This window comes from Mus musculus, chromosome 10 (genome assembly GCF_000001635.26).
Source record: "Mus musculus strain C57BL/6J chromosome 10, GRCm38.p6 C57BL/6J".
NCBI classification, from domain to species: domain Eukaryota; kingdom Metazoa; phylum Chordata; class Mammalia; order Rodentia; family Muridae; genus Mus; species Mus musculus.
Window position 1 is genome coordinate 127,865,854 of NC_000076.6, and position 23,814 is coordinate 127,889,667.

Consider the following 23,814-nt stretch of genomic DNA (forward strand, 5'->3'; position numbering starts at 1 on the left):
CATGGTTCTTGAGAGGGCATGACAGTCTGAATCCTTGCAGGTTGGGACAGAAAGTTGTGGAAGTGTCAGGCAAGGGAATTGTGACGTCACTCCTGAAGGAAGGCACTGGGTTTCTTTTGAGCTGGAATCAGAATGCCATTCAGACATTCCCCAGACCAGGAGCCACACTACTCTAGAGTTTCTGAACAAGGCTTCCTGAGAAAGTAAGCATGAAATCCTGGCTCGGAGGAGCCATGGGAAGTCATGGAGGTCACCACTCAAGAACTCTCTGCTCATGTCTGCTTGAATCCAGACAGCCAGGAGAAGGGCCACTTGAGAGGGAAAGTCATTTCCTGCCTGACATCAACTCCTTAAGACATGATGTGTCTGGCTTCCTAGGCCTAACACCTTGTGTTCCTTTGAGGTCACCCTTCCATATTTGAGGCCTGCCCTTCTATCTTCTCAGGAGCTGCTGTATTAGGAGGCACCAGCTTTCCCAGTCCTCACTTGTTGTCCAGAGTCCAAATGAAGGTCACCAATCATTTCTCATTATGTTTACTACTTGCTGGTTTGTGGTTCCAGATTGCAGATGCAGAGACACAAGGGACTTTATACCAGAAGGCTAAAGTCCTCAACGCCTACAGCAGTCTGCAAGAGCAGATGCCAGGCTCATTTTGACTCTCTCTCTCTCTCTCTCTCTCTCTCTCTCCTCTTCTACAAACCATGTGGCTCTACATGGTGGCGCTACTGGGCCTGTGGATGCTCCTGCGCTTTTTTAGAGAGAGGCAAGTGGTGGACCATCTTCAAGACAAGTATGTCTTCATCACAGGCTGTGGCTCTGGCTTTGGGAACCTGCTGGCCAGACAGCTGGACAGGAGAGGCATGAGAGTGTTGGCTGCATGTCGGAAGGAGGAGGGAGCCGAGGAGCTGAGGAGAAAGACATCAGAAAGGCTGGAGACAGTGATCCTGGATGTCACCAAGACAGAGAATATTGTGGCAGCCACTCAGTGGGTGAAGGAGCGTGTTGGGAACAGAGGTACCATTGAGAATCCTGTCTGTGTTTTTGGTGCTCTCTATGTGTGTGAAGAGAAGGCCTGTGTAGTCCCCAAAGGATTCCTGGTGGTGGTGAGTGTGGAGTTGGAGTCACTGCAGACTCTGCTCCTCTCCAGCACATCAGTCTATCCTCTTAGCTCTATACCTTATTCTCCAAGGTGACCCAGGACTAATTGTTACAAATGGCTGCTTGCTAGAGGTTATACTATATGTCCACTTTCCTTCCTCAGTGCTGGCTCGCTGTCTCCTTGAGCCTGTGCAGGAGTTACGTGTACTGCTACAGTCCTGTGAGTTCATGTGAGCAGCATTCCTCATGTGTCTGTAAGACAGTCTCCTTGGAGTCAGCCATCACCTCTGGCTCTTAAAATGTTTCTGCCTCCTCATCCTCATAGATGACTCTGCCGTTTAGGACTGAGTGTGCCAGAGTCTCTTACTCTCTCCAACATTGTGCAGTTGTGTGTCTCTGTGTTAATTCTTATCTATGGCCAGACACAGTTTTGTGGATGGAGATTGATCGAGGCACTAGACTTGGAGTGCTGTTAGTAATATGCATTAAGGATCATGTTACTGTGTGTCCCCTTAGCAGAAGGATAATATTCAATCTTCCCATAGAACTATGACCTATCTAGTATCAGGTTCTTGGCCACTTTAGTAGTGTTATTATGGTTTTCATCTCAGAGAGCGGTTCTTAAATCTAATGAAAAATGTATAGTTACCCCCATGACACATTGGTGCATTAAAGGCAGGTCACTGTTGTAGATCACAGGGCCTGAGCCTGTGTAATAGTAACGACTCCCTCTCTCCTCTGGGAGTGTACAGAGTATCTTCTGGCACCTGGCATGCTAAACTGTAGCAATGAAGATTTTCGTTGTGTGGGGTAGTGGATATAGGGGGAAAAAAGGGGGTGGGAGAGAGCCTGCATCCTGCCAGAGTTCCAGTGCTCTAGGCAGGCAGATGCAGGAGGACTGCCAGATGCTTTCCATGTGGCCCCGGGTGAGCATCTGGCTGTGTGAAGCCACTAACCCCACATGGCAGAGGGTGGACAAGGAGCAACCCCTGGTACCAGGTTCTCAGCCTCCGGCATCCCATGCTGGATACGGCAGAGTTGCTGAGAACAGAATAGGGGCCCTGGGGGAGTACTCATATGGGAAGCGAGAACAGAGGAAGAGGTGGCTCTGGGTGGTTCCCACGCAAGTGAGAGTCTTTAGTCCGGTCCGTGGCTGTAACATAGGAAGGCCTTCTGTCAGGAGATTAGGCATGGCTCGTGAAGAGAAAGCCTATTCCATCATTCAAGCACGGCAGGTCTTGATGAACAGAGACAGTCTATGATTTTAGAGCTTTGTTGTAAAGAGGCAGAGGGAAAGAGAGAAGGTAGAAAAAGAGAGAGACTGGCCATGGCCAAGAGGAGAGAAGGGGGAAAAGGAGAGAGAGAAGAAAGGCTAGAGAGTAAGAGAGGTAAAAGCTTAAGAGAGAGTAAGAAAGCTCAAACAAAGTGAGGAGGGGCCAAGCAGCCCCTCTTTTTTTTTTTTTTCTTTTTTCTTTTTTTTTTTAATTAGGTATTTTCCTCGTTTACATTTTCAATGCTATCCCAAAGGTCCCCCATACCCACCCCCCCAATCCCCTACCCACCCACTGCCCCTTTTTGGCCCTGGTGTTCCCCTGTACTGGGGCATATAAAGTTTGCAAGTCCAATGGGCCTCTCTTTGCAGTGATGACCGACTAGGCCATCTTTTGATACATATGCAGCTAAAGACAAGAGCTCCCAGGTACTGGTTAGTTCATATTGTTGTTCCACCTATAGGATTGCAGTTCCCTTTAGCTCCTTGGGTAATTTCTCTAGCTCCTCCATAAGGGGCCGTGTGACCCATCCAATAGCTGACTGTGATCATCCACTTCTGTGTTTGCTAGGCCCCGGCATAGTCTCACAAGAGAGAGCTATATCTGGGTCCTTTCAGCAAAATCTTGCTAGTGTATGCAATGGTGTCAGCATTTGGAAGCTGATTATGGGATGGATCCCAGCATATGGCAATCACTAGATGGTCCATCCTTTCGTCACAGCTCCAAATTGTGTCTCTGTAACTCCTTCTATGGGTGTTTTGTTCCCATTTCTAAGAAAGGGTAGAGTGTCCACACTTTGGTCTTCGTTCTTCTTGAATTTCATGCGTTTGGCAAGTTGTATCTTATATCTTGGGTATCCTAAGTTTCTGGGCTAATATCCACTTATCAGTGAGTACATATTGTGCGAGTTCCTTTGTGATTGGGTTACTTCACTCAGGATGATACCCTCCAGGTCCATCCATTTGCCTAGGAATTTCATAAATTCATTTTTTAAAATAGCTGAGTAGTATTCCATTGTGTAAATGTACCACATTTTCTGTATCCATTCCTCTGTTGAAGGGCATCTGGGTTCTTTCCAGCTTCTGGCTATTATAAATAAGGCTGCTATGAACATAGTGGAGCATGTGTTCTTCTTACCGGTTGGGACATCTTCTGGATATATGCCCAGGAGAGGTATTGCGGGATCCTCCAGTAGTACTATGTCCAATTTTCTGAGGAACCGCCAGACTGATTTCCAGAGTGGTTGTACAAGCTTGCAATCCCATCAACAATGGAGGAGTGTTCCCCTTTCTCCACATCCTCGCCAGCATCTGCTGTCACCTGAGTTTTTGATCTTAGCCATTCTGACTGGAGTGAAGTGGAATCTCAGTGTTGTTTTGATTTGCATTTCCCTGATGATTAAGGATGTTGAACATTTTTTCAGGTGCTTCTCTGCCATTCGGTATTCCTCAGGTGAGAATTCTTTGTTCAGCTCTGAGCCCCGTTTTTAATGGGGTTATTTGATTTTCTGGAGTCCACCTTCTTGAGTTCTTTATATATATTGGATATTAGTCCCCTATCCGATTTGGGATAGGTAAAGATCCTTTCCCAATCTGTTGGTGGCCTTTTTGTCTTATTGACGGTGTCTTTTGCTTCAAGCAGCCCCTCTTATAGTGGGCTTTGCTATCTTGGTGTTGCTAGGTAACTGTGGGGAGGCGTCTAGCCAGAATACCAGAAGCTTGGGACATTGTCTACGTGACTGCTAACCACATGTCTCTCCTGTGAGGGCTGGGCGGGGGGGTAACTTCTACAGGAGCCAGGAGTCCAGGAGACTTGATCGAAAGCCTTCTGTCCCATGTAGGTTGAAATTACCACCCACTGAGTCCCACGGGGGGGGGGGGGGGTCAAGACCTCAACTCAACTGGAGACCAGGCTGTCTGTGCATAGCCCATTGCCCCGCATAGTTGGGCACCAACTTGCCTTCTAGTTTGATGACATCAGATAGTATGGTCTTCAGCTACATGTCTTTACCATCGGGTTGGGAGAGCATCTCGTAGCCTTGGCCATAGCCTACAATGGAGGTTGAGAGGGAGTATTCCATGGTTCCCTTTTAGGGGCATTAGTGACCCATTCCTGGCACTCAAGGTTTTACTGTTGACATTTGATGTCTACTTTCCTTGTTCTATCATCCATCATATGGTGACTCCACTGAAGTTCTTTTTATATATGTATTTTAGGAAGCTTCTACAGAAGAAGGTTTCCATATGATTTTTCAAAAGCAAACAAAAACAATCTCAATGACAGATTAAAAGTACTAACTTAGTTGATATTTCTGTGGGAAAAAGTTGAGGCTTCTGTGGGAAAGTACTACCCCCAGTTAAGAAAAAATAGCTATAGATCTTGTGGACGGGTACCTAGCAACCCATTCTGTCCTGTTTCTCCTGCTGAACTTTTTACCTAGCCAATATCTTGCTTTTGGGAAAAGGTGCGTTCCCCCAGAAACAAAGCGATTCTACGTCATCCCCCTCCCTATATCCTGCTTCTGTGGGCATAAAACCTGCCTGGGAAAAATTAAATTTGACAGCTTGATCAATCAGACTTGCTGTCCATCCTTTGTGTTTCTCACCTCCCCACCCCCATTCTCTCCACAGGTGTTCCTCAGACCCTGTTCATATTAGAATAATAAGGAATAATAACCATTGCTTATTACTACATTGTGTGGCCATTTGTAAGGAGAAGGCAGTAGCGTGTAAACTGCTCATAATACTCTGAAGATACAGGTGCCTTATTCAATCTCTGTGAAGACATGCCTTCACCACAGTAACTCTTATAGAGGAAAGTATTTCATTAAAGCTGCCTTACGTGCAGAGGTTTAGTCCATTATCATCATACCAGGAAGTGGGGTGGGGTATAGGTAGACATGGTGCTAGAGAAGCAACTGAGAACTCTACATCTAGATCCACAGATGGAAGGAACAGGAAGACTCTGGGATAGCCCACTCCCAGTGAATAAAAAAATCTAACAAGACCACACCCACTCCAACAAGGGCTCATGTCCTTGAACCAATGTCTGCCATTCTGCTTCAAAACACTACAACAAATAGAAGAGTAAAATTTCTGCAAGGCTGGCATTTGAGATGGGAGAGGCAGGTGAGAGGAAGGGTTGCTATATAGAAATAGGAAGCATGGTGGGCAGAAGGACAAAGCACAAGTGGTGAGCACACGGACAGGCTGACAAAGACAGAGATCAGAGTTAGAATCAGAGATGTGCAGTGAAACAGAAGGGTAAACCAGGGCAGAGCCAAACTATGGGAGAGAATAGGTGACTGGATGGGGATGTGATAATTGTATAACATCCAAAGGAAGCAAAGACAAGGAGGAGGAACAAAGGGATGGAGAGAGAGACAGAGAGACAGAGAGAGAGAGAGAACGAGAACATTGTATGAGATATCCATTACAGTCAGGAAAACAGGAGCAAAGAGAAGTAAATAACAAAGACTAGAACCTGACAAGGTGGCACATGTTGATAATGCTAGCACTTGGGAATGATAAGCAGAAGGAACAGGAAGCCAGAGAATTAAAAAGGGATATGAGACAAGAGAGAAACTTGCATAAAATACTGGCCACAGTCATCAGGGAAACTAGAGAGCCTGGTAAGACAGTACCAGGCAACCACAGAGAGTCTTTGGCTAAAGATCAATGTGCTTACTGTAAAGAAAAAGACACTGGGTGAGAGACTGCCCCAAGAAGAAGAAGAGGGGCAACGGTGGCTCTCTGAAGCTAGAAAAGAGACTGTTTCATATTCCCCCACCGACCACTTCAAGACAAGTTAGAGAGTTCCTGGGCACTGCGGGCTTTTGCAGACTGTGGATTCCAGGTTTTGCTGAGTTAGTGGCCCCACTTTACCCCTTCACAAGACATCAACAGCGTTTCATATAAGGTTCGATGCCATTAAGACTGCCCTAATGTCAGCTCCAGCTTTGGGGCCCCCAGATATAACTAAGCCCTTCCATCTATTTGTGGCTGAGAACAAAGGTATTGCCAAAGGGTTTCTTACTCAGAGATTGGGGCCCTGGAAAAGACCTGTGGCATACTTATCAAAAAAAAAAAATTAGACCCTGTGGCTGCAGGATGGCCTTCTTGTCTGTGCATAGTGACTGCTATGATGTTACTGGTCAAGGACGCAGATAAATTGACTCTGGGGTAGAACTTGGTGATCTCGGTGCCATATACCCTAGAAAGTGTAGTTCAGCAGCCCTCTGACCGATGGCTGACTAACACTCGCACGACACATTACCAGACTCTGTTGCTCAACTCCAATAGAGTCACTTTTGCTCCCCGTCCCCTCCCAACCCCCCCACAAGCCTAAACTCAGCTACTCTACTCACAGACCCAGACTTGGAGTCCCCTGTTCATGACTGTCAGCACATCTTTATGGCACATGGTGGCATAAAGATCTGACAGACCAGCCACTAGAGGGAGCAGACATTACCTGGTTCACAGACAGGAGCAACTATCTAGAAGAAGGGAAGAGACATGCTGGAGCAGCTGTGGTAGACAAACACCAAGTTATCTGCCAGAGGACATATCAGCCCAAAAGGTGGAACTGATCGCCCTCAGTAAGGCCTTGGAATTCAGAAAAGGAAAAAGACTCCACATCTACACAGATAGCAGATTCCAGTTACCAGTTCAACAAAAATAAGAGACTGTGGTACATCTCCGGGAGAAAGAAAATCCTGCCACAAAGACAAGCAGAGGCTATGATCAAACAGATGCACAAGTGGACTCTTTTAGGGGTAAGCAAGCTCATCCAGACATTCTCCAAGTATCATGTACCAGGTTTAAAACACCTTGTGGAGCAGATGGTGCACAAGTGCCAAAAAGCCAATGTCTGCCATGTCACAGTGGATCCAGGGAAGAGGTACCGGGGAGACAGACCTAGCGTCTACTGGCAGGTAGACTTTACTGAGGAAAATATGGGTATAAATACCTTCTGGCTTTTGTGGATACGTTCTCAAGATGGGTAGAAGCTTTTCCCTGTAAAAATGAGACTGCTCAGATGGTCGTCAAGAAGATTATTGAAGAAATTTTTCCAAGGTTTGGAGGGTCAGATAATGGCCCTGCCTTTGTTGCACAGGTAAGTCAGGGGGTGGTCAAGTATTTAGAGGTCAAATGAAAATTACATTGTGTGTATAGACCTCAGAGCTCAGGACAGGTAGAAAGGATGAATAGAACCCTAAAAGAGACCTTGACAAAATTAACCATGGAGACTGGCACAGACTTGGTGCTCCTCGCCCTTGCCCTATTTAGAGCCAGAAATACTCCCTCTCAATTCAGTCTTACCCCTTTTTGAGATCCTTTATGGGGCTCCTGCACCCCTCACTGTCTTAAATGATATGATTGAATCCACATGTTGTTGTAATAATGATCTGTATGCTAGGTTAAAAGGCTTGCAGGTGGTGCAGAAGGAAGTCTGGTCACAACTGGCTGCAGCAAATGAGCCGGGTACCCCAAAGACATCTCACAAGTTCCAGGTCCGAGATCTGATCTACGTGCACCTGCATCACGCCCAGACCCTCGAGCCTCGTTGGAAGAGTCCCTACCTAGTCCTGCTTACTACCCCTTCTTATCCTGTTTCTGCTCCTAACCTTTGGCCCATGCATCCTTAATTGCTTATGTACAGTACAAGTTTTGATGCTCAGACAATAATATCAGCAGCTGCAACAAAGTGAGACATCATTTCAGGATTGAAATGCACCAGAGAAAAAGAGAAAAATATAGAATCCAAAATAAATTCAAGACCACCTAGCCCCTCCCCGCTCTGAAGGGACTTTCCAAACTATATAGTTCTAGCAGTCAAAATGACCAGACCAAGTCTACAGCTGCCAAAACAAGATTAGCTGTTCTCAGAAAAATAACTGTAACGAAAATAACAGTTCTCAGAAAAATTCTTCTGTCCCACCTCGCACTAAATTCTGAAAATAAACCATAAGGCAGGCAGAGTGAGTCACTAGGCCAAAGGCAGTCACCCCATACAAACCAACCAATGCCTGAAAGGGTTACTTGCTACACTAATGAGGATAAGCCAGCTAGCCCTGTTGCCTAAATCTGCCCCTTACAAGGTATAAAAAGTGTGTTCTTTGTTTGGTCGGGGTCTCTTCTCTTGCCTGCGTGCTGAGGGGGGTCCCCAACACGTTGGATCAAAAAAAAAAAAAAACCTCTTGCGGTTTGCAGCCATGTTGGCCTGTCTGGTCTTTGTGAGTGAAGGTCTTTTGTCGGACACCAACAGCATCAACTTGTAAGTCACAAACATATTTTTGTGGTCTCCAGTTTAACAAAGGTGCACCATGTTTTCACCATCTGTTCTTAAACTTACAGAGTGAGAAGGTAGGAATCTACTGATTCCTAGGTAGAAAGCTGGGCCAGGAAGTCTTAAAAGATGAAGGTGACCATGCTGTGAGCCAGCAGTCTCAGGCATGTATTCCCCAGACCAGTTGATACCTTGCTCTTGTTCATTGCTTCCTATTCTCCAGTAACCACGCGTCACAGTGTGCTTACCTTGTTGAATGTGCATTTCATCCATAATTAAGCCTGTGTTGTGTGACTCTCTCCTTCCACTGTCCCCAGGACTCTGGGGCCTGGTCAACAACGCTGGCATCTCCGTCCCCTCGGGTCCCAACGAGTGGATGAAAAAACAGGACTTTGCAAGTGTACTGGATGTGAACCTGTTGGGCTTGATCGAGGTGACTCTGAGCATGCTGCCCTTAGTGAGGAAGGCGAGGGGCCGTGTGGTCAACGTCTCCAGCATCTTGGGCAGAGTGTCACTTGGTGGTAGTGGTGGTTACTGCATCTCCAAGTATGGTATAGAGGCCTTCTCAGACTCCCTTAGGTACTGGAAGGGAAGGGATCCCCCAGGGGAGCTTTGGGTGGGTTTTGTTTACTCACACTCTTTAAGTTCCCATCATAGGGAGGACACTTCAATTCTGCATCTCTCACACCTTTAACTCATTGAATCATTCACTGGGCAGCAACATTTCATGTCTCTAGAAGTGGGCATGACTGAGACATGAGTTGAGTTCATTTTGTTCTGTTACAGAGGAGGAAGGGTATTTTGAGATATTACTCAGATAGGATTAGAAATATGAATTTTGGGGGTGAAGAATGTAGACCCCTGATAGCTATATGCTGAGCATGTTTTTGAGTTGGGGTGAATATCTCTTTTAGTTCCACAGATAGATACTAGGCCCCATTTAGAGTCCAAAATAAATACATTCTAGCATAACTTGTGTGCTTCTATCATAACCTAAAAACTATAGCAAATAAGAGATTGAGAGAGGAGACAGAGAACTCTGACTTCCTTGAGATTGCCATGGCCAATCAGCCCTGTTGACCATGCTGGCCATCAGATTTGTTGAGGGTCCTGCATGAGGATTAGAGTACATGAGAGTAAACATGAGATCCTGGAACCTGTATGTGTAGGTGATTCTCCTTGGAGAATGAGAAGGCCAGATATGGAAGGAGGGTAGTCACCAGGTGGGCAGAGGTAGACTTGTGGTGAACTGGAGGGTACAGAATACTATTTATTTTGTGTTGTTGGCAATGCAACCCTTCCAAGCCATGGAACCAGGGCAGACATAGGGGCAGGGAGCAGGTAGGCTGCCAATGTGAAAGAGTTGGATGTAGGAGGTTGATCTCTGAAGACACCTGCAGGAAGAAAGTGGGGGTTATCCTGAGAACCTCCTGGGACAAATGTGGGGTAGATGGAGACTTACTATACTGTTGAAGTAGAGGTGACTTGGAGAAGGACTAGGATCTTTTCCATCTGTCCTACTTGGAGAAAGATGTTACACAGTGCCATAGACCAGAATGTCTAGTTTTAGGGCAGTGAGCTACACTTATCCCAAGATCCTTCCCTATTTCCTGCACATCCCAGATCCAAAGTGTGTGGCCTTTCCTCATCACAGGCTCCTGTTGACCTGCTACTGTACTCTTATTAAAGTGTTCTCACTGAAAGATCTCTGAAGTCCTTGACATCTGTTTGTCTTGCAGGAGGGAGCTCCGCTACTTTGGGGTGAAGGTGGCTATTATAGAGCCTGGCTTCTTCCTGACTGGTATGGCCAGTAGTGCCAGATTATGCTCAAATATCCAGATGCTGTGGGACCAGACCAGCTCAGAAATCAGGGAGATCTATGGAGAGAAATACCTGGCATCCTGTAAGTGACCTCTGAGGGCCGAAGCTACATACAATCCTGAACCCTCAATCCCCTGCTAATATTAGGAGTTCTAATGCCTCACCCTTTTCCTCAAAAAACCCATTTCCCATTTCCTTGGGATGGTGGGCAGTTTGAGTTTGGGGTCAGAAAGGAATTCTTGTCTTTCAGAACATGCTTCTCTCTTCCTTGTGATTCTCTCATGCTCTTGGGGCTGTAACTGAATTCAGGGATGGGAGGCGGTATGAGACCAGCACTCTCTATGAGCTAAGATGGGTGACAAAGTGCACAATTTTCCTTGAAGAATGTTTGTGGTCCTTCTGAGGAACTAGGACAGGCTAGGCTTGGGTTTTAGACACGTGGACTCTCCCACATAGAAAACGGAAGTTCTCCTCTATGCTGGTATGAGACAGGCATGGTGGGAGCTGAATGACCACCTGAATCATTCCTCATTCTGCATAGATCTGAAAAACCTAAACGAATTGGACCAGAGGTGCAACAAGGACCTGTCTGTGGTGACTGACTGCATGGAGCACGCTCTGACTGCCTGTCACCCTCGCACGAGATACTCAGCTGGCTGGGATGCTAAGCTCTTCTTCACCCCCTTGAGCTACCTGCCCACCTTTCTTGTGGATGCTCTTCTATACTGGACTTCTCCAAAACCTGACAAAGCCCTGTGAAAGCTAGATCCTTTTGTGTTGTTGGGTCAATGGAAGTGCTGTGTGAGGGTGCAGAGCCTCAGGAGGAGGAAGATTCCTGTTCTCAGCCCACATGTGCTGTGCATAGGTGCCTGGCTTTTTCTTCCTCTGTATAACATGGGGGACATGGGACCACAGGAATCTGCTATGCTTAAATGATCATTACCATTGTTGGTGAAAGAAAAAAAACGACCTCCCCTGTCTCGGGTTTATCCGTTTTACTCATTATTTTTAAACTTCTCTTTTCTATCTATCTGTATACACATGTTTCTGTAATCCATGTGTGTAGAGTACCCATAGAGGCCAGATCATTGTGTCCCCTGGAATTGAGAGTTACAGGTAGTTGTGAACTACCTAACCTTGGCATGGGCAACAAAATCTGGGTCATCTAGTAGATAAGCAAGTCCTGTCACCAGCTGTCAATGATCTAGACTCTTTATTATGATTTAAGTTAATTAATAAGTTAACCTGAGGCTGGATCTCATTTGTCACACAGGTACCTTCTGAATCTCTGGCCTTGTTACAATTCATCCGCCTTAGGTCTGAAACCCTGATTAGTGGAGGTAAGGGAATAGAGAAAGGACAGACACACAGAAACATGTACAGAAAAGCTGGCATCTGGTGACTTGTGTGATGCACTGAGTGTCCTCAGCTCCCTCCCCTGCAACCTCAGCTCCTTTATCATGAACAGCAAGGGGGAGGGGCCGCCTAGTCCTGTCTGAAGGCAGCTGTCTCAGGCTGGAAACCTCCAGAAGGGGGAAGCTGCAGTTGCCAGTGTTTACACACTGGTCAATCATCTACAAACACCTGAACTTGGGTCAGTGGAAGAAGGCTTTGTCAGTTCTAAGCCTGACCCAGATAGAGAAAAGCTTTGCCAGTTTGTGATGCCTGATCAACAGGACACATTCACCCAGGAATACATTCATGCAGGGCTTCTTCTGCCTCTTCGGTCCCCTGTCTTCAGGGGTGTATTTGACTCCTTGATAACAGTTTAATGTAAACAAGGTGACTTTCTGCTACAATAAGGTCACTTTTTTCTCTTATTTTAAATTTGTTTTTGTACAATCACACGTGCGTGTGCACGTGTGCACACACACACACACACACACACACATCCTCCTCCCTCTGATCCCCTACCCCCTCCACCTAACCTCTTGTCTTCTGAACAAGTCCGTGGTCTATTTTCCTGTCCTGTAAGTCCTTCTGTCCCACTGCATTACTTAGGACTGCCTGTATCAGCATGGGTGGGGAGTTATTTACTTGAGCAAGGGTAACTTATCAGTCACTACTCAGTTGAGGAATTTGCCTCCCCCTCTCCCAGTACCCATGAGATGCCTGTAGTTCTTCAGGGAGGGGTGTGGTCTTATGAGCCAACACCCCCACCCCCTCACACCAGTGATGGGACAAACTAATGACATCACTTTTGTATACAACACTCTTCCTTATCCAGATCACAGGAATCCAGCTGGCTTTATTGCTATCCAAGAGATTGCACTTCCTTCAGTAAATTCTCCCCCATACATAGCACTCTGTGCCCTGCCCCTGACCTACCTGACCATCTTCTTACAACTCATAGCACCTTGGGTGTGTTGATTCTCCTATATCTAGGGCATGTTGATGGAGAACACCAAAGCAGGAGTAGCCTGCTTCTCTCCTGTGCCCACACTGAGCCCCTAGACCCCTCAGGCTTTGAGGATCTGAATGTAGCAGACTCTATTGCATAAGGACTGTAAAGATAGGAAGGTGTCATGCAACTCACTCAGACTTAGCCCTACATGCTGGAGAGGTGTTAGTTTGGTATACATCCTGGACAGACACTATCCTTCAAGAGATCTAAAGAGGAGCCAGCGTGTCAGTTCACATGACTGTCCTTGGGCACAGGATACCACTTCCCACAACAATGAGGGGGAGGGGGGCAGGGGATGAAGACTTACGAGAAGTTAGGGGAGAGAAAGGACAGAGTAAGCCAGGGTCCATAGCACTGGACAAGTTTTAGTTTGCTATCACAGGGTCAAAGGGTGCTCAAAGAAGAGATGGACTCCATGCAAGTTCTCTGCGGAAACCAGAGACCCAGCCATATGCTTGCCCCAGTGAGATGGAGGGAGAAGACTGGTGTGCACCGCCCAGCTTTGCCTTCAAGGCTGATTACTAGATATCAGTGAGGAGCTGACTCCACCCAGAGCTGGGGTTTTCAACCCCCAAGGTGGGGCCTTGCCCAGGTCCTCCTCTCCCTCCTGTCCCTCCTCCTACTACTGCTCCTCCTCTTGTTCTGCCTCCTCCTGCTCCTCCTCCTGCTGCTCCTCCTCCTCCTCCTTCTCCTCTACTTCCTCCTGTCCCTCCTCCTGCTCCTCCTCTTCCTGTTCCTCCTCCTGCTGTTCCTCCTCTTCAGAGTCTTTCTTCACCTCTCTACCTCTTGCTCCTGCTCTTCCTCCTCCTTCTCTGGCCTTGCTCCTCCTCCTCCTAATGCTGCTTCACCCCCACACCCTGCTCCAACACATCACCAGCCTCCTGCTGCTCTTCTCCCTCTGGCTCCTGTCCAGACTCCCGCTTCTGCAGTAGTTGCCTGGACTCTCTTTCACTGTCTTATTTCAGCAATGAAGCAGGGGTAAGAAAATTGTCTGCAGCCAACAGGACCTAATAATTCTCATCCTTGCCCACATCTAGCTAACAGAAGACCCAAGGGTTCCTGGGCTGGATGAATGGCAGATTTCATTTCCCCAGTGGCTCCTTGTTCCTTCACCTGTGAATTCCTCAGGCCCACCCATTCAGTATCATTTCCTGCTTCTCATACCTACTGTCCTTTCCTTACTAACCCTGACAGTGATGGGAAGGAACTCTTATTGGATCAAGGTCTTCTGGAAAACAGCAGGATCTAGATAGAGTCCTGGAACTTTTGGGTAAAATCAGAGAGAATAGGAAAGTGGATGTGACTCTGTTGCAGGAGCCACAGTGCTGAAGAGAAAGTCTCAGGACACCTCGCTGATTCATGGAGGTTCCCTCAGTCCATCCATCTCTCCAGAGATTCTCACACAAGCCAAATGACGGTGCCCAGCTGCTCCTCTTCCCTGCCCTGAGGAGGGTGGGCTGATTCCACTCCAGGCCTGACCCTGTGAGTGTCCAATGCTGCAGCTCTTCTGATCTCTGGGCTACCCTGATATGCTGAGGTAGATGGGAACTAAGCCATCTCCTGGGATCAGGAGTCCAGCTCAGCCCAAAGGGAAGTACTTTCTCCCAAAAGGCAGTGTACCCCACCCAACCCACCCTTTCTTCCTCATGCAGGAAGGGATGGAGTCTAGAGTGAGTGCTGCCTAGGGTGGAAACAGGCCCATTGTCAAGCCTGTTTCTCTATTTGACCACATGCAGCCCCTACTCATCTTAACTGGGGTCCCAGAAATGAGCACATTTGTGCTCTCATAGCTGAAGGTCTACACTAGTGGCTCTCAACCTTCCTAACACTGTGGCCCTTTAATACAGTTCCTCGTGTGTGGTGACCCCCAACCATAAAATTATTTTTTACTGCTACTTCATAACTGTAACTTTGCTATTTTTGTAATTATGTACATAGCTGTAATTATGAATCATAACGTAACTATCTGTGTTTTCCAGTGGTCTTAGGCTACCCCTAGGAAAGGGTCATTCTATCCCTAGGGGAGGTAGACACCCACAGGTTGTGAACCACTGGACTACAAGTTGGGACTTAATAAGGCAAACATCTCACAGAGGGCCACAAGAACAAAGGGAATAAATAAGGTTGCCACAGACTAACCTCTTTTTTGTCTCCTATCTGCGTGGAATGGGTTTCTGGTTGCAGGTGGGCAAAAAGTCGGCAAGAATTGACAGACACAGACACGAGAGAGTGTGTTGGATCTGAATGTATTGTCCCAACGAACATCAGACTTTTTTATACAGAAGAAAAACAAAAAAACAGGCGAACACATCCACCAAGTTACAGTGACACAAAACAAAAGGAATTCGTACATCAAAAGATGACGGGGACCATGCCGCATTTGCCACTTGATTAAAAAGATCAGCTTAACACCGGAGCCAGGTGAATGCTCTGATGCAATGCTAGTCTATTGCTAAACCCACCACCAGGGGTTCTTTAATAAATACCTGATTATGTTATTCCTCTGGGTCTAGTGAAGAAACCTGTATTTGAGTGTGACTTGGCTATTGTCCTAAGTAATCACTATGCAGACTAGCCCAGAGCTTTTTAGCTCTGTTCTTTGTAATGCCTGATTTCTTTCACTGTCTCTACTAGAAGTGAATTTGAATGTTACTGAATAGGTAACTTTCTTAACTGAATTCCAAGCTCACCATTGGCTTCAAGGATTTTCTAGGAACCATTGGAACACTGGTGGAGGCTTAGCTATGTCAAAAATCAATCCTTTAAGGCACTTATAATAAAACTATATTGAAAGAGAGCACACGGATCCATACACCAGACTAACGCGGGAACAGGGTTTGAGTATACGGGCTATTGGAATGCCAAGGTTCCAGGAGGCATAGTTTCCTTGAAACTGTCAAGCAGACTTCACTGGAATGGGCGTAGCATAAGGTAGCTTATTGTAGCAGCTGAGGAGGAGGAGAGGAAGGAGGAGGAAAGGAAAGAGAAGGAGGAGGAGGAGGAGGAGGAGGAGGAGGAGGAGGAGGAGGAGGAGGAGGAGGAGGAAGAGGATATGAAGATGTCTGAGTGAGAAAACTACTGACTGCTCAAGAATAAAAACCTGACTGCAGGGCTGGTGAGATGGCTCAGCAGTTAAGAGCACTGACTGCTCTTCCAGAGATCCTGAGTTCAAATCCCAGCAACCGCATGGTGGCTCCCAACCATCTGTAATGGGATCTGATGCTTCTGCTGTGTCTGAAGACAGCTACAGTGTACTTATATAATAAATAAATAAATCTAAAAACAAAAAACAAAAACAAAAACAACCTGACTGCAATCTCCAGATTAGAGAAGCTGAGAGAACTATTGTTCCTGCTCTTTTTAACCTGGTGAGGTGGGGATGAGCAGACTTTGGGGGCTCGCTAGTCAGGCAACATACACTACTGGTGAACACTAATCTAATGAGAGACAGTGTCTCAAACACAAGCATATGAACAAATATCCAGGCAGTGGTATCGAGATAATAGCACACGAGGTTGTGGAGGCGCACACCTTTAATCCTAGCACTCAGGAGGCAGAGGCAGGCAGATCTCTGTGAGTTTGAGGCCAGCCTAATCTATACAGTGAGTTCCAGGACAGCCAGGGCTGCACAGAGAAACCCTGTCTCAAAAAACCCAACACACACACACACACACACACACAGAGAGAGAGAGAGAGAGAGAGAGAGAGAACTAACAAATCATACGCTAAGTTGGGTGTGGTGATATATATCAGTAATGCCAGCCACCCAGAGGCTGGAGCAGGAGGACAAGAAAGTCAAGGTCAGCCAAACTCATAAACTCAGACTCTATCTCAAACCCAAAACAAGTAAAATGTTAAAATGAACAAAATGAAAGGCTCTGTAACACAGGGTCTCAATTTTTATTATTTTTTTCCTATGTAAAAGTCCCTTTTACTTGCTTGTTGTAATTGTCATCTCCAAGGCTTACTGCCTCCGTCTGCTAACCTAGGCCATCCTGGAAGCTGCTACAATGTTTCCAGCCTCTGATACTTTCTACACTCTGACTGGCTGGTTCAACTCAGCTGTTCTGGCTCAAACCCCTTTCTAAACTGACTGATTCAATCTGTTGTCTCTGTGTTTCTTCTGAATTGCTCTGTTTGGCCTCAAACTATCTCTGTCAATCTGTTTCTAATCTTCTGACTCCTCATTCTCTAGCTCATTCTGTTCTCTCTGTCTCTGTCTCGTTCTGCAACCTGACTCTGTACAATTGTCCCAGTAAAACTGCCTCCTCCTCCGTCTGCGCTGCTCCACTCTCCCTCTCAACTCTGCTGAAATGTCTCCACGGACTCTACTGTCTTCCTGTTCTGTACTCTCTTCTTCTGTAGTGTCTGACTCTCTTAAGTAGCTTCCCTTTCCTCTCTCTTCTCATGGGAGTTGGGCGTATCCTATTCTATCAAATCTCTCTGATTTGTCACTTTGTCTGCCATTCGTTTACATATCATTTTCAAACAGGGGTGCTTCCTTCTACAAATTACCTTTAGCTTCATTTTTTGGGATTAAAGGTGAGTACTAAGGGCATGTCTGTGTTCCAGCCAGGGGGATTAAAGTGTGTTCTAAGGGCTGCGTCACCCCCTAACTAGAAATGGGTTCAAATATCCTGTAACACTTAAACTAGATTTGACAATGATAGCATAGTCTCCATTTTCATTCTTAGGGAAGGCACTAGAACACAATGGAGAGGTCGCTCACAATGGCACTTTGGAGTTGAACCCAGGACTCTGCCACTTCCCAGAAATGTTTTCTGTGTTTATCCCTTACTTGAGAGAATCACCACAAACCTACAGACATACAGATCAAGGTTTTGGGAAGCCAAAACAAGTCCAAGAGCCTCTCTGATCCAGCACAGCAAATGCTGAGCAGAAAACGAAAGACCAGGATCCAGACAGGGCACTGACTTCATGTGCCAAGGGGCTACAGGAGGGAAGCAGAGGTCACGACAGGAGGACATGAGGAGTAGTACACAGAAAATTGAGATGGTCAGCTCGTGAGGCTGCAGAACAGGACCCAGGTCCTGCCAGTATCTCCCAGGCATCTCCTGCTTTATCCTGTGAGGTAGGATACTGCAAAATCCTGGGCGGGAAGCAATGTCCACTGCCCTCCGTGCTGGGAGAGCCTAGCGGTTGCAGAGGTAACAGTCTAGTTCACTTGTGCTAGCCATCCCCAGCGCGGTCCCCAGTGTGGTCCCCTCTTCCCTAACCCTGCCTTCCAGTGCTCCACGCTGCTCAGCTACTTCAAAGCACGAGACACATGTAATCTTTTCAACTTTTATTCTGAAATGAAAGGAATCCAAAGAAAACCATGGTTTTGAGACAAATAAAAATTGTTGTTGTTGTTTATCTTAGCAAGATTCTATCCCACCAGCAAAACCACCTCCTAAACGGCATTAGGATGTGGAGTGCGGGTGGGGGCCCTCCCTCCTGACACCATGGAAAAAGGTGATTGTGAAGTGGATTCTTTCGATCTTCCATGATGGCCAGGCCCATGGACATCATGAGGAAGGGCCAGAGGCAAAGCTCATCCTAGGTGTTTACAATCTCTGCAGTCCTGTGGATTCTCACAATAGGCCAAGATGAAGCCCCAAGAAGCTAAGTTCACAGGATATTGCCAGCCCCTTTGTATCACTCCCCCTTGGCAGAACTTTACTGCCTCTTTCCCCTGAACTTTACTGGTTCTGAGTAGTATGGAAGCTGAATTGTTTTAATGAGTCTCAAGAACCACATGCCCTGTGCCATTATCTCCCTCCACCCGCCACAAGTCTGCACACACGTGCAGATTCACAGGGCTTGGGCAGGCTTTACAGAGCTCCAGTACAACATGGCATCTACCAGGAAGGTGGGCATGTAGCTCAAGGGTAGGTAGAAGAGCTTGGCATCCCAGCCAGCTGAGTATCTTGTGCGAGGGTGACAGGCAGTCAGAGCGTGCTCCATGCAGTCAGTTACCACAGACAGGTCATCTGAGCATGTGTCTGTCAATGACTGTATTGCTTTGATATCTGTGTAAAATGAGAAATTATTCCAGTAGACTCCACATCCCACCAACGCTATTACATGACCAGTCGAAGAGGGCTTCTCCAGATCCATGTCTCCCACACTCAGAAGCCATGCCTGAGTCTAGCCTGTCCCAGTTCCTCAGAGAGGGCCACAACCCAAACCAACAACTTCAAGAAATAGCTGTGCTCACTCAACAGCCTGGGTCAGAGAACTACCTGGCAGAATAGCTGGAGGTTCTCTCCTAATGGTGGGAACAAACCCCAAGCTCATGAAAAGTGGTGGTATGATACTTCCATCCCTGTCTTTACTTTCATCATTAAGATAATGACAGGTTCAGATAAAACAGAGTTCTAGTGGGGCAGTGACACCTTTAATCTCACCACTTGGGAGGCAGAAGCAGGAAGATTTCTGAGTTCGAGACCAGCATGGTCTACAGAGTTAGTTCCAGGACAGAGAAACCTTGTCTCAAAAAAAAAAAAAAAAAAAAAAACAGAAAAAGAAAACAACAACAATAACAACAACAACAAAACCAGAGTTCTAGAATATATATATATATATATATATATATATATATATATATATATATATATATGATTTTTATAAGTACACTGTAGCTTTCTTCAGACACACCAGAAGAGGGCATCAGATCCCATTCCAGATGGTTGTGAGCCACCATGTGGTTGTTGGGAATTGAACTCAGGACCTCTGGAAGAGCATTCAGTGCTCTTAACCACTGAGCCATCTCTCCAGTCCCCAGAACTTCTTTATGGGACCAGAATTCCATCAGCTCCCAAGGAAAGGGGAGTCATGAAGAGAAACAGCCTGGGAGCAGACTTTGTACCAGAAAAGCACAGGAGGCTCAGGGTGTAGGATGGGGCTTTCCTTTGGGTCCCACAAGTTACTTACAGGAGTCCAGAAAATTCTTGTCATAGACCTCCTTGACCTCCGAGGATGTCTGGTCCCACAGCTTCTCTATGCTGTGTGATAGCCTCTCGTAGTTGGAGACATTAGTCCTGAACCCGCCAGGCTCTATGATAGCCACCTTCACCCCAAAATAGGAGATCTCCCTCCTGTAAGACAGTAGTCAAAGGTCAAAGACATCAGAGGTCTTTTGAGGAAAACAATACAATCGACAACACAAGATGCCGCTGGAGAGAAAAGTTCAGAAGGGTTTTGGGGGTCTGGGATGTGCAGCTGATGGGGATGGGATGTGGCAAGGGTGTCATCTCTGTGCTTTTGAATGTCACTCCAATGTCATGCAGACGCAGCACGCTAGTCTAAATCTAGATATTTTGTTCTGTGGCACAGGTAGGCCGTCCATATATTGTACACGCCAGCTCACTAGACTTGCCTAAGTCAGTTCCCTCTCACTCCTGGGCCCCACCTTCACTGACTACTGCCTAAAGAAATCTCAGGCCAGTTCCTTTTTGGCTCCCCCAGATGTCTTCAGGGGCTACTCTGTGTAAGCAGTCATGGTACCCCACATTTAGAGACCATTTTGACTTTGTTTATTTTGGGCTTGTTTTTTTTTTTTTTGGTTGGTTTTTTTGTTTGTTTGTTTTGTTTTTTGTTTTTTGTTTTTTGTTTTTTGTTTTTTTGAGACAGGGTTTCTCTGTATAGCCCTGGCTGTCCTGGAACTTGCTTTATAGACCAGGCTGGCCTCGAACTCAGAAATCTGCCTACCTCTGCCTCCCAAGTGCTGGGGAGACCATTTTGTCTTGCAGCTAGCAAGAAATCTAACTCAGTTTGCTACAGTGGTATACTACAGAGGTATACTGTATACTGTATAATGATGTATAATGTATAAGGTCTAAGGTAAAGTCTACAGATTGGGCTGTCATCAAAATGGTATATAAACCTATCTAGAAAAAAAGAAAAAAAAACTGTCTAGAACCCTCAGACTCTCCAAAAGTCACCCTGTGACAATCTGCCAAGCCCCATGACTGGCAGGGCTAACCTGTCCTTTGCTCTAGGACTAAAGGTACTAAAGGCACTCTGCAAACAGTCACACTGGGCCCAGGCTGTTAATATTTTATTACCCATAATGCCCTGTTCTCATGTTTAATCCTTACCTCAGAGCCCTGCTGCAAAGCCCTCCAGAAATCTGACAAACAACATGGTCACTACTGCTAATAATCTCTCAGTCTTGGCCACACTCTCCTCTCCTCTTTCAATCGGTTGTTGGGATTTTTGTTGCTGCTGCTGTTGGGTTTTTTATTTGTTTATTAGGGTAAAAAAAAAAATCTCTTTGTCATGCGAGAGTGTGGGACTTGTGGGCTCTAAACAAGAGCTTGATACACACCAGGCGGTGGGCTGAGTGTGATGCTTACACCCCCAGGGCATCCCCAACCTGAGCATCAAAGACCGTGAGGAACTATGGCTCTTGGCCAAGTACAGTGGATGCCTTAGGTGCTTCCAAGGGGCAGGCCTCCAGAGCAGGACAAGTCTAAGTGAACTTAGGCCTCAGCTACCTGACAGGCACAGAGCGTGGTTTTCCAGTGAGTGACCACCTTACTCCAGAAAGGAGAAGGTAAAGAGAGCCTTCCAAACCAAAAAGAAAAGACTGTTCATGAGGGGTTCTCAAAGGTTGCAATTATAATAAAACACTTCGCTGAAGGGTCCCCACGGGACCTCAAAACCATCTAATACCTGAGGGAGTCTGAGAAGGCCTCTACACCATACTTGGAGATGCAGTAACCACCACCACACAAAGACACTCGACCCATGGAGCTGGAGATGTTGACCACACGGCCCCTCGCCTTCCTCACTAAGGGCAGCATGCTCAGAGTCACCTCGATCATGCCCAACAGGTTCACATCCAGTATATTTGCAAAGTCCTCTTTTTTCAGCCACTCATTGATAGCAAAGACACAGATGCCAGCATTGTTGACCAGGCCCCAGAGTCCTGGAAAAAGCGGAAAGAAGAAAGAATCACAGGTCTAGTTTTCACTAAAATCCACATTCCACCGGGTAAACTGAGACCATTCAGACAGGCATTGGATGGAGAGTGGGGGATAAAAAACAGCATATTGTCAGCAGGGTTGGTGCATCCCATCCCGGAAGAAATGGCTCACAGCACAGATACCTTCCGCTTCTTTTGATCCTTGGCAGGTCAGCTCACTGCTCGAGAACCACCCACCTCATGTCTGCTAATAACAAGAACGAAGGTCCAAGACATCTTACAGATTAACAATACCTTTGCAGATGAGGAAGCAGAGGAAAAGACAAAGGAAAACAAGGGGAGGGGGATAAAAGGCGAAAGGCAAAGCTAATATTCTAATGGCATTTGAGACACATGAACAAAAGGTCCTGGTTGGAGATGATTTTGGAAAGCCGTGCTGCTTTTGTACTTTGAAGAAAGTTGGGAGACAGAAGGTAGGGGCTGGAGAGGGAAGAGAGAGAGTACTCAGGTGATGTGCTGGGTTACTTCAGGGCCCCCAAGCCCCATTAGGGATCTGGCCAGGGAGTATAAAGGGGAGGCCCCCTTCAAACAGGGAGACAAACCAGCAACACAGACAGGAATCTCAGTGGTACCTCTGTTCCCAACACGCTCCTTCACCCACTGAGTGGCTGCCACAATACTCTCTGTCTTGGTGACATCCAGGATCACTGTCTCCAGCCTGTCAGATGTCTTGTTCCTCAGCTGCTCAGCTCCCTTCTCCGTCAGACATGCAGCTAGCACCCTCATGCCTCTCCTGTCCAGCTGTCTGGCCAGAAGGTTCCCAAAGCCAGAGTCACAGCCCGTGATGAAGACATACTTGTCTTGGAGATGGCTCACCACCTGCCTCTCCCTGAAGAAGCGCAGGAGCGTCCACAGGCCCACCAGTGCAACCAGGTAGAGCCACATGGTTTGTAGAAGTCAAGCAGAGAGAGATATTCTGTGTCAAAATGAGCCTGGCCTCTGCTTACACAGGAAGGTATAGGCACTGAGAATGTCAGGTTTCTATCATGTTCCTCTGACCAGTATGGGTTTTCTGATATCTCAATGCCCTTTGGCTCTCCCTGTCTTGCTGCCAAAGAAAACACCTCTGTCTGTTCAATAACACAGATCTATTCTCTTAAGCTCTTTGACCCTGGACTCAGGGGGGAATACATATTTGGTTCATTACATAGGCCCCATGGTCCAGTCCAAGGCTCATCTTGTGTCTCTGCATCTTGCACTCTGGAACTACAAACCAGGACATTGTGAGCATAGTTTGAAGCTATTGCCAACCTGCACTTGGACTGAGGACACATTACAGGAGAGGACATGGAGAGCTGGTACCTTCCTAATATAGTAGCTGCCCAGGAAGAGGGAAGGGCCGGCCCCAAACATGAAACACAAACTGGGGTCCCAGACACACTGTGACCCCCAGAGTTGATGTGGAGAGGAAATGACTTTACCCTAAACAGGCCTTTCTTGTTAGTTGTGACTCTTGTTTGTTCTTGTCAACCCACACAAGTGATGATCAAATGGGAAGAACCTCACCTGAGAAAATGCTTCCACTGGATTACCCATAGACATGTCATCCATGGGGCCATTTTCTTGGTTGCTAATAGACAGAGGAAGGTCCAATCCTCTATGTGGGAGCAACATTCCCAGGTCACCCCTGGGCAGGGGATGCTGGGCCATGTAAAAAGTAGGCTGAAGCTGACTGAAACAGATGCAAAGCTTGGGGACTTTTTTTTCTAAGATTTATTTATTTTATGTATATGTGTACACTGCCTCCAGACATACCAGAAGAGGGCATCAAATCTCACTACAGATGGTTGTGAGCTACCATGTGGTTGCTGGAAATTGAACTCAGGACCTTTGGAAGAGCAGACAGTGCTCTTAACCTCTGAGCCATCTCTCCAGCCCAAACTTGGGGACTCTTATGGAAGAGCTGGGAGAAGGATCAACGGCCTCAGAGGGGTTAAGA

General features: G+C 46.7%; 2 protein-coding genes and 1 long non-coding RNA gene across 4 annotated transcripts; 1 reads left to right on the forward strand and 2 right to left on the reverse strand.

Annotated features, from left to right (window-relative positions):
• The first annotated feature begins 622 nt into the window (after positions 1-622).
• Rdh16f2 (RDH16 family member 2) lies at positions 623-11,466 on the forward strand. The gene is made up of 4 exons (NM_145424.2): positions 623-1,015; positions 8,976-9,237; positions 10,398-10,561; positions 11,021-11,466. Exons 1-4 carry the CDS (start codon positions 703-705, stop codon positions 11,236-11,238), a joined length of 957 nt encoding a protein of 318 aa, NP_663399.2. The 5' UTR covers positions 623-702; the 3' UTR covers positions 11,239-11,466.
• Positions 4,046-12,682, reverse strand: Gm31091. The gene is made up of 3 exons (XR_380940.4): positions 12,408-12,682; positions 8,907-10,052; positions 4,046-4,419 (listed from the first exon to the last, which is right to left on the reverse strand). It is a non-coding gene; the product is annotated as a predicted gene, 31091 (long non-coding RNA).
• A 5,491-nt stretch (positions 12,683-18,173) lies between these two features.
• On the reverse strand, positions 18,174-23,394 carry Rdh7 (retinol dehydrogenase 7). Of its 2 annotated transcripts, NM_017473.4 has the most exons (5): positions 23,382-23,394; positions 22,448-22,839; positions 21,563-21,818; positions 19,820-19,983; positions 18,174-18,915 (listed from the first exon to the last, which is right to left on the reverse strand). In NM_017473.4, the coding sequence occupies exons 2-5, from the start codon at positions 22,758-22,760 to the stop codon at positions 18,698-18,700; spliced, it is 951 nt and encodes a 316-aa protein (NP_059501.1). In that variant the 5' UTR covers positions 22,761-22,839; positions 23,382-23,394; the 3' UTR covers positions 18,174-18,697. The 2 variants fall into 2 exon arrangements, with proteins under 2 accessions (NP_059501.1, NP_001144221.1); NM_001150749.1 differs by lacking the exon at positions 23,382-23,394 and having other exon boundaries at positions 22,448-22,880.
• Positions 23,395-23,814: the final 420 nt, after the last annotated feature.